At 40.7% G+C, this 10,937-nt stretch overlaps 1 protein-coding gene across 7 annotated transcripts in view; it reads left to right on the top strand.

Moving 5' to 3' along the window:
- Positions 1 to 7,077: 7,077 nt before the first annotated feature.
- The window catches only part of LOC103696626 (transcription factor TCP20-like), a 6,430-nt gene continuing 2,570 nt past the window's right edge, over positions 7,078 to 10,937 (top strand). For 3 of the 7 annotated variants that reach the window (XM_026800966.4, XM_026800965.4, XM_008778311.6), the window contains exons 1-2: positions 7,078 to 9,183; positions 9,277 to 10,937. The exon at positions 9,277 to 10,937 is cut by the window's right edge. In XM_026800966.4, the coding sequence (XP_026656767.3) occupies positions 7,972 to 8,931 (960 nt within the window). In that variant the 5' untranslated portion in view covers positions 7,078 to 7,971 and the 3' untranslated portion in view covers positions 8,932 to 9,183; positions 9,277 to 10,937. The remainder of the gene's footprint in view (positions 9,184 to 9,276) is intronic. The other 4 variants (XM_088719545.2, XM_026800964.4, XM_088719546.2 and 1 more) reach the window with 3 other exon arrangements.

Below are 10,937 nucleotides of genomic sequence, written 5' to 3'. Positions count from 1 at the left end.
GTTCCATTCCCATTCATTAGATTCGTGAAAGAAAAATAAGTCATATTGTACCTTTTAAAGACTAAAGGGTAAATGTAACTTGGTCCTATTTGGACCTCATCGTTGGTTGCATTTGATTTGGTCAAGCTTGTCGTGAGACTTGATTTTGAGATTATGCTTGATTCATAGGTGATCAAGTTTAATTTCATATCAAGTCAAAGGTACGGGTCTAATCAATAAACTTGTTAATCTTTGAGTTGAAACTAAATAAAGTTTGGTTTAAGATTGAATAAATGCTAGATTGAATCAAATAATTTTTTTTTAAAAACAAAAAACACCTATTCATAGAATATATAGTTGAAAAATTTATTGATATGCTATGAAATAAGTTAGTCGTTTAGTTAAAACATGATTAAAAATTATTTTTATTTTTTTTAAAAAAATAAGGTCTCACAAGCAGAAGTAATAGAATTTTTAAATGCTTCGGGTACTTAAACATGCAAGCTACTTACCATCTGTTTCGGATTACATTTGGGCTCGTCTGGCTCGCGAAAAAAGAAGGGGGGAAAGTATAGTCAACGGAAAAGTAATGAGATAACTCTTGTTTGGTTGGAGTTTTTAAAGAAGAGAGATAGAAAAATTGTATTTCCATGGAAATATGATTCCTACATTTCATGGAAAGTCTTTCCCATGAGAAACATGGAAAGTTACTTTCTTATAAGGCGCGAATCACTCCATCTTCTTTTTTTCCAAAAAGGCCCTTCAAAATTAAAGAGGCATTAAAGACCTAATTTTTATTAAAGGTATAATAGGAATTACACATAACTTTTTCTGGAAAGTGGATGGTTAACCAAACATAAGCATTCTGTAAATCTGTCAATTTTCCATGTTTAACCAAACATGCCAAAAATACATTCCCAGGCATTTTCTTCCTAGGAATCTTCTTCTCATTAATCATACTTCTAAGAGGAAAAATGCTTCCTGCGAACTAAACGAGCCCTAAGTATTTCTTAATCAACTCCATCGAATCTAATTTCAAACCAAGGAAGCATCATTATGTATGCTTCTTCGTATTGCCTTTGTTGTTATTTAATCATGCTTTAACATATTTGGGCAATCCAATGGGATCTTCATAAGCATGCATTATGAACATGATGCATACAATTACATTCATGAAAAATGGCAACGAGGCAATTGGTAGCTTTAACAAATCAAGCTCTTTCTACAACATGCAATTTAAATCACTTGGTCGAATTAGCATTGTTATTTAGGGGCATAATTTGGATTAACTTAAGGGATTAAGTATTGAATTATTCTTCATTCATCTGGGCTGTTATGGTGATCAGCACATATGCATTAGAATCAAACAAGAACTCATAGGTGTTTCGATTCGACAACCAAACAAGGTGTGAAAAGTACGTCCATCTCTTTTTCCTTGGGATACTTAATTCATAGCCACGAAAAAGGTTTGGACCCTTTCTTATTCCCGACTTGGAAGAACTTTTAGATCGTAATGTGTTTTGATGGACCAAGTGTCAATCCTTGAACCTAACACTTGGGTTCGGGCGCGTGACACACCACACATTAAAATAAATAAATAAATAATAACTAGCTGCACAAACTCTGCATCCCTCCCATTTGAGTTTATGCCTCCTGTGACTCTGAAAAAAAAAGTAAGAAGAATATAAGCTTTTTCAACCTAATAAGAATCCCAAACTGCTACACTATAAGTAATAAAAAAAATAATCAATTAATAATGCTAGATAACTGAATATTGTATCAATTGTCGAAAAAGTCATAAATAACAGACACATAAGTTCTCATCTAATAAACATATATATAGGTATAACCTATTGTTTAACAATAATTTTTTATGTCATGTCATTCGTTTCTTGTTAACTTGATTTTCAAATTTTTTATCAATTTTCTTTTTCGACTTTAGACTAAGTAAGATCATAACTCAGTCCAAGACTGATATCGTACCACATTATAGCCTGTGGTGCTAACCGACCCATGTTATATCCCATGGTAGCTATCCAACTCATGTTATCGCCCGTGGTGGCTATCTGATCCATGTTATAGCTCGTGGAGGCTCTCCGCCCCACATTATAGCTCGTGGGGGCTCTTTGACCCATGCTATAACCTGCGGGGATTTTTCATATGTCAGACCATGGGCACTATGAAGAGGTTAGTCCAAATTATATCTTATCCATCTTATTTACGTGTTACTCTTGTCAAATCAATTATTCCATATACAATGAATTTCTTTCAAATTCAAGATATCACTGTTCATATAATCATGTTCTCAACATTTGATACGTATAATAACCACATAAATATATTTATAATGGAAATCATATAAAAGCATATTGTTATATGCCAAACCGATACAAATCTCATAATGCAAGTCCAGCGATACAAACTAATAAACATATATGTATATATGGTGATTCAAGTACAGAAATTTTTATCTCTATTGCAATCCAACACAGCTACAACGCTACCAATCCACACCTAACATGCCCAGTCAATATAAAATCAATTTATTCCTAATCAATCATTCTCCATATTAATAAATCAATTATTCAGAAATTATCTAAATTTAAAGTTCTAATATTTGAATTGGCTATATTCTCTATTTCCCTTAATTGAAAATTAAAATAAATAAAGGGTCATTGTCTTACCTTAATTTAGACATTAGAGTATAAAATATTGTATTGCTTCTTTCTGTCTGAATGACTGTAGCTTATATAAAACCAAAGTTGACTATGAAAATAAATTCGTATAGAAAAATATACGAGGCCAGCTAGATGACAATGCTTAATTATTTGAATTGATCGCACATCATAACTCAATCCATTTGATCAAAAAATATATATCCAATCAAGAAAGGATAATAGATCATGGGTTATCAATTATGGGTCCAATGGTAGCTGATAACAGTCGGATGCAAGACAAACAGGATCGACTACATAACAACATCCAATGATCCGGGTTGGTTTGCTCTGGCCAATCAAGCAAGCTAAATTATGAAACGAGAATCAAACCATAGTTCAGGTAACATAATAGGGATTTATAATGATAGAGTTTAGCCATGCTCGGCAATGGTTCGGATAAGACTAGCGCAACAGGTGGTCGCTACACTAATCTAGAACCCTCTACTGGGGTGGATCCGGGTCCACAATAAAAACATCTAAGACCCTCATACTGGATCTATAGAATCATGCGAAGATAGAGAAATAAGAGAGAGAAAGGAGAGAGGAAGAGTAAGAAAAGAGAGAAGATTCTTCTTTTTTTCCGAAATAGGGGAGAGTCATTCTCTCCCTCTCTTCTTCTCGGAGTAGGATGGTGGCAGCCATGGTGATCTATTTCGATGGTGGCGGCCGGGCATTTCATCCCAAAACAGGGTGCTTAGTTGTACTCGGATCCCAGCCTACTCACCGTCGGCTGGGGGCTGCTAGGGACCAACAAGAGAGAGCAATCGAAGGCTTCGGCAACAAGGCCGACAAAGAAAGTCTCGACCAAATAGGGGAAAAACAGGATCCCCTCTTGTCGATCGATTTCCAGTCGATTTCTCAGCCGACGACGGTGCTTTTGGAGCATGGAAAAAAGAAGAAGCTAAGGGAAGAAAGATCAGAGCTTTACCTCAACTCCGACGAGGCTTTCTAGTGGCTTTTTCTGGGGACGAACTAAGGAGGAGACTAGGAGAAGGATCGTGAGATCGGCGATGATTCTTGGACTCCTTGAGGACGGCTTTCAACGGAGGGGGAGAAGGAGATAAATAGGTGAAGTCCTGGAGTTCTAATCGAACTTTGATCGCCTTAGAACTCCTAGAGTCCAACGAAGGTGGAGGAGGAAGAAGACTCTGATCAGGAGTCTTCTCCTCCATTCCATCGCGAGCTACAAATCTCACTCAAAGATAATTGGGCTTGGCCTCTTCAAGCCACCCCACTAGCCTAGTTCGAAAATGGGTTACCGTTCAAGATTGGCTTGGGTCCGACCTCTTTGGAATAGTCTGTGCACATGATTTTTTTTCTTCTGGTTAACCAGATGATTCATACAGACCTAGTACGAATGCATCCAACAAAATTAGAAAACAACAAATTGTGAAATGCCATAGGCAACTCCCTCTCTCCACTCCATGGGGTACTTTCGAAGTGGTCGGCTACATACGAGGCTACCCAGTTCGCGGCCCCATTCGCCTCTCTAAAGACATGCCTAGCCTGAAACTCTACGCCCTCAGCCATATCCCAGATATCACACAACAGGGGGTGGCACCCGTGCACACCGTCGGTGCTCCCCGTAATCCAGCTGATCACTGTAGATGAGTCTCCCTCAAGGAGGACTGCTCTAACACCTAGGACATGTCGGGCATGACCCAGCCCCAACCAAGCCGCCCTTAGCTCAGTCTCTGGAATCGAGACATCGAAAATCTGGTGCCCACCAGCAACAACTACTCTCGAGTCCGGGCTTCTGATGATAAAAGCTCCACCTCCCCTCCTACCACCTTCCAGAGCACATCCATTGAAATTAACCTTAAGGAAACTCGGGGGTGGGAGATCCCAAGTGATAAACACTGTCCGAGGCACTGTAACTGCAGAGGAAAAGCCCCAGCTGCCTCGAGATATCAAGAGTCCATGATTTTCTTTAGAGGGAAGGTGGGAGGGGTCGGAACGGATAGGATTGCTAAGTGAATATGACTTATGACAATAATGCCAATGTTTCTTTTTTGTCACGAGCTTGAACAACATGAATGATGGACCCCAATAATATGTGGTTATAATTGCAGCTTTCTTCCATTTGAAGGCATACAGTAGCCTTTTTTTTTTCTCCCTTCATCTTGGCAAAAAGTTTAATTTTGAATACCACAAAAACAGAATACATCTTTATGGTTGGTCATAATCTGTCCAATCTCAATCCAGTCTCATTGCTGTCATCTTTTTCTAAGAAAAATTTCTGCCCTTCTTAAGAGCCAGGTTGCGAGACTATTGGTCTTTTGTGAACCCAAAGGAAATCCAGCTACAAGAATTGACTATGCTGTAATTTATCTCTCTCCATGGAGTTCTGCAAATAAATGCTAATATCAACCTAATCAATCAAATACTACAAACATAACACTAATGGCAGCAAGATGCAGTACTATGAAGTACATTGCCCTCCCTTTGAACATGGACACCCACGGCCACAAGTACATAGACACCTTTTAGCTGATTCCTGCAAGAGGTGAGTGCCAATTCTAGGAAGGTGGAATTAAATTAAATTAACCCAAGATGGGTGGCCCAACTCATGGCTCCAACCTTAGTGACCTTTTCCACAGATCTCCCTAGATCTTTGTTCCCCTTTTTCAGCTGCAGAGTCCATTAAACTAGGAGGAAGTACACAAAGCCTAAGCATACAAATGTTATTAGAAGACTTTAGACTTTCACATAGGTGACTTAGTAAATAATTAGGAACTTTCTTGCCACCTCCCATCTCATTAAAAGCTTCAGAAAAAAGATGGTTAAGAGGCTGGAAAGATTAGGACAAACATATATGCCAAGCTTATCCCAACATGCCCACCAAACCATATAAAGAAAGATATATTTTAATTCCTTGATCTTTGAGTGATATGATACCCTTGAGAGGAGGGCATTTTGTGTCCCCAACGTGGGAAGCACATGTGACAAGTAGTTCAAGCACCAACATATAAACAGTGCACGCCCACAATACTTTATTCGCACCGATTGAAAAGTCTTCTTCGTGCCAAAAATAACGAGAAAATTGTAGTTGGATCAGATCTACTGCTGAGAATCAGAAAGCAACATGGGCAAATATGACTTTTCATCTTCCTTTTTTTCTCTTCTTTCTTTCTCATCTTTGTCTGTGCATGTTGCTTTCTGGTTGGACTGGTCCACCGCTGAGTTGGTCGACCTGGACCAACCAATGATTTCTCCAAAGGTAAGGCTATAAAATAAGTCTATATGACCGAGGAAGGGTAAAGAAGTGCTTGCATCTCTCTCTCTCTCTCTCTCTCTCTCTCTCTCTCTCTCTCTCTCTCTCTCTCTCCATGTTCTTCATTTGATTCATTATACCCAGCCTTTTCTTTTTTAGTGTGATAGGGCCTCAGTAATGAATTTTCGGAGGATGCTGCTTCTACCACCATAGAATTTTCAAAACAAAATCATTGTCAGGGACCATACCATTCTCTCTTTTGTTAGAGAAGGGGAACGCAATCACGAATAAAGGAACACCTGAATTAAGATGTCATGGTAAAGTGTTCTTTGGTTGTAGTGATATATTGCAATGATTTGGATATTCCAGTAAGCAAGTTAGTGATAAGAAACCAGACTTCAAATACACTCGATTTCAATTTCATAAGCCATTAATCATGCAAAAGCAGAGAAGAATGGATGTGGAAGAAGAAACTTCAATACAAAGTATAAGCAGTTGCGGTTCATATTATAATTGTAATTATTATTCTTGTTCATTATAGGTAAGGGGTCATATAATTGTTAACAGAGAATCCAACAATTAAATCGAACTGCAATCAATGATTATAAAGACAAAGTTATCTGTCAATTTAATGTAGTTCTACTGCAACATTCCAAATAAAAAAAAGGGTAACGAAAAAGATAGAGAGAAAAATCCAAGCTTGAAAGAAAAGTCCATTTTCTTTTGAATTGTATGCTTATCCTTGACAGCTACGCATTGCAGTTCCCTTGGAACAATTCCTTCCAAGTGGACTTGGAAGAATTAAGACATGAAAGATCTCCACCAAATTCCTCTTCTTTAATTGTGGATGGCCTTTTTCTCTTTACCTCCATTTTTTTTTTCATCCAATGAGGTGTGCAAGGATACCCAAGCATGAAAAAGATATGACTTTCCAAGTCCGCATGGAAATGGGCATCCGTATCATGAGAGGATGGATGTGTAGGGACCCCATATAATATTCTCCTCTGAGTTTTGGCATTTACAATAGAAAGGCAGGTGTTATTCTCTAAACATTATTAGCAGAGCACCTATAAGGTGAAGAAACTATATTTTACATGCCGTGCACCAGGCCAATCACAACCGCTCATTCTTATAGCGGTGCACCGAGATGAGCGCTTGCAAGCCATATAGCATACAATTTCTCCATCTCCACAAAAGCATTCAGAAACAGCAACACTGCCCTATGAGGCCATGAACTGCCAAGAGGGTCTGAAACCTCCTCCCAGCAAGAGAAACTCAGAAGGCTCACTTATAAAACCAGCTAAAAGTTCCAAACCAGAACTATTCAAGTCCCCTGACAACTAAAGCATCCAAGTCCCACAAAAACAAAAGAGAGCACTGCAACAACCCCCTGTCCTCATTCAAATTTTTTATAATATTTTTTAAGTATTTAATTCCTCCTTTCTACCTGAAGCATAGGCCTGCACTGAATCATAAACATGGCCAAACATCCACTCATGCCCTGCCAAATGTATCCTTCTCCATAGTGCCACCTGAACACCTGTGTCTCTTTGCCCTCCAAGGTAACAAATAAAACACTCTCCTCCTTAAAAGATGCATGCAAGTTGCAGCACAGAGGAAGACACGCAAGAGGAGGTGCACCTTCTTGTAATCATGACTTCCCATCTTGCAATAATATTATGAAGGGAACAAGAGAAAGAGATGGCCATTCCTTATGGACACCCTTGATTGTCCCCAACTTGCATCATAATATTCATAATAATAGTAGTAGTCGATTAAAAAAAATCCCAAAACTCGGCATCACCAGCTCTCTCCCCAGTCGTCTTTAGTAGTTGTTACCGTAGGCAGACTCCTCGAAAGTTCAGCCTTTTCCCATCCTCTCGATTCCACTCTCTTATCTCTCTCTCTCTCTCTCAATCCAAACTCCTTCCCATTCTTAACAAAGAAAGGAAGAAAAGAAGGTTTTTTTTCCTCTCTTTCTCCATCCTTAACAAAGAAAAAGAAGAAAAGAAGGTTTTTTTTTTCCTCTCTCTCTTTCTCTAGCTTTTCTCTCTGCTATCAATGAATCCCAAGGGCTCCTCAAAGGGCCCCCCGGAGGCCCCCAAGTTCCACCAGGCCCTGGGCCTCCCCCCCGGGGATAAAAGAGAACCCACGGCCAGACTAGGCTCCACCACCACCACCACCACCCTCCAACACCAAGAAAGCGGCAGCGGCAGCAGCAGCAGCAGCAGAAAGGAAGACCTCCAGATAGCGACGATGACCTCCACGGCACCAGCAACCACAGCAGTAGCCGAGAAAGAGGACCAGCAAAGGCGGCAGCTTGCGCCTCGCCGGAGCTCCAACAAAGACCGCCACACCAAGGTCGACGGCCGCGGCCGCCGCATCCGCATGCCGGCCCTCTGCGCCGCCCGCATCTTCCAGCTCACCCGCGAGCTCGGCCACAAGTCCGACGGCGAGACCATCCAGTGGCTCCTCCACCAGGCCGAGCCCGCCATCATCGCCGCTACCGGCTCCGGCACCATCCCCGCCTCCGCCCTCTCCTCCTCCTCCTCCGCCCCCGCCGCCGGCTCCACCCCCCAGACCAATTGGCCCGGTTTCACTGCTAGTACTTCCACCACCACTACTACCAGCCTCGGCCGGCCGCAACACCAGGGGCTATGGGAGCCGCCTGCTGCCGGAGGGTTCAATTCGGGATTTTTACAGTCGGCATCGGCGGTGCCGGCGATGCCGAACATTGGGTTCCACGGGATGGAGTTGCCTGGTGGCGCCGGTGGTGGCATGGGGGCCATGAGCTTCTTGTCGATGCTCAGCGGGCATGGGCAGCAGCTGCCGGGGCTGGAGCTCGGGCTCTCACAAGATGGAAGCATGGGTGGAGTCTTAAATTCGCAAGTTTTGAGCCAATTCTACTTGCAGATGGGGCACGGAAGGGGTGGCGAGGGCGGCCAGTTGCATCATCAGCATCATGATCATCAGCAGCCTCTGGTGTCGCCGAAGGATAATTCACAGGAGTCAACGCAGTAGACAGGCAAGGGGGCCGAGGAGCTTCGAAGGAGAATTCAAGGAGGAGATTGAAGAAAATTGCAATCGAAGAGGCTAACAGGATTAGGTTGGTTGGTCGGTCGATCGGTCTTCTTCTGTGTGCAGCTTTGAGAATTATTACCGGAGAACAGAGGTGAATGGTTTCAGATATCGAATGAATTGGTTACTGGATTATTGAGCATGCTCTTTATTTCTCTCTACATAATTTCATAGTGGTATCTGATTATTTTACTGGTATTGTTCTTTCTCAAATTGTTTGGATTATGAACTTGTTCTCTTTGGCCATTTTGGACGACGATGATGGACAAAGGTTGGTTTTTGATGCAGGTTTATATCGAGGGCAGCTGAATTGCTGGGGATGGAGCTGAAGATCTTGTCTATCTGGAGTTGTGTAGATAAGAGATGAAACCATCTTATTAGGTTTGGATGGGGTGATGATTGATTTTTTTTTTTTTTATGAATAAAGATATAAAGTTTCTATTTTGTCACCTAAGAGATTCTCTGAGAGATGGTGTGCCTAAACATCTACAATAGTTGCATGACCAATTCTTTACCAATTAGTGGTTTAAATTTTAACTAGTTATGTTGTTCGCCATTCTATAATTAATTTTATTGTCTTTTGATTGCATTACTCTGTTAAATGACCATGAAATAAGAAACTGTAACTTTTCTTTTGGAGTTGGTAATTGTAATTGATGCCCGGGATGCTACTGGTATAGCAAACCATGATGTGTTAATGCTTTCAGACATTGCGTATGCTTTTGTCTCTATTCCATAAACAGAGGCCATAACTTTGGAACATGGACACTAGGTCTGATCTTTTCCAAGTCATTGAGCTTTCCCTTTTTGCTTTTCATGTTGAACAAATGCATCTTCATTCATGTATGCTGTAAAGTTGAGGAAATAATGAATGTGATGTAGAAAGAGTTATTCCAGACATTAAAATAAGCACATGATGTCCTTATACTGTCCCATTAATACTTCAATCAGAATGATGCTTGGTGGTACTGCACTTCCTTCAGAAGGTCCTTTTAGCTAAATTTTTGCTTGTGGCCGTGATATGAATATTAAGAGAGTACAGAGGACCTGAACATGGTTTTTATTGACTCTGGGAGGACATGAGGTGCAGTGCCATGGCTTGGTAATTTGAAGAAGATTGGCGTTCCAGAGGGTATTGTATAATGACAGGTGTGTGATGTGTGAAGTATCCTTGGTGAGAGTGGTAAGTCACTTATCATGGCAGGTGCATAACCGGAGATCACTAATAAGCTCTTCTCTTTAATTTTAATGTATGAACCAATAGCTGCTACTTAGTTGGAGATGCCATTTGGTTTTCTCCATGCTGATATATTGAACAGGAGTGAACCAGGTTGGACCCCAGTTGGAATAAAGGCAAGAAACTATAGAACATAAGACTGAAATTTTGTAATTAAGGAAAGTACAGCAAGAAAAAGTTTAGTGGGAATAGAATGTAAATGATTATTATGCCTCAGTCAGAATCAATGGCCAAATGATAACTACAATTGGTGATTTTGTTATATTTTAACTTAAAAGGAAAAACAGGAGAGATACCAAGTGTACATGCTATGGTCAGCAAATCATTTTTATGGAGTATTTCTATGGTGTTATGGCATTGCTGCAGGTGTTTGAGACATGGAAGGCTGTTAAGAAATATCTAGGCTGGCGTTATTATGGGTATGATAACATTTGCATAGCAAAAGAAGTTGCAATAACGCTGCATAATGAAACCTACATGCTTGGTCCCCAGGGCTCACTTTTGTGTATTTTTGATCATGAGGGAAAGAGCTGGGAGATACTGGATAGCCCGTTGGTGTTCTTGTTGCAGGAATAACATTTGAGGATTCATCTTATCCAACGAATAATGCAGTCAGAGCAGCCCCAATTGCAAATCAACTTTCTCCATGTTTTGGGGTATGATTCTGTCTCTTAAGATCTTATAGCCGGCCAATGTCAAAACATTCTTTTCA

Source organism: Phoenix dactylifera, chromosome 4 (assembly GCF_051530095.1).
Source record: "Phoenix dactylifera cultivar Ajwa chromosome 4, Ajwa_hap1_PhDact_Kaust_v1.1, whole genome shotgun sequence".
NCBI lineage: Eukaryota > Viridiplantae > Streptophyta > Magnoliopsida > Arecales > Arecaceae > Phoenix > Phoenix dactylifera.
This window is presented reverse-complemented; position numbering and strand designations above follow the sequence as displayed.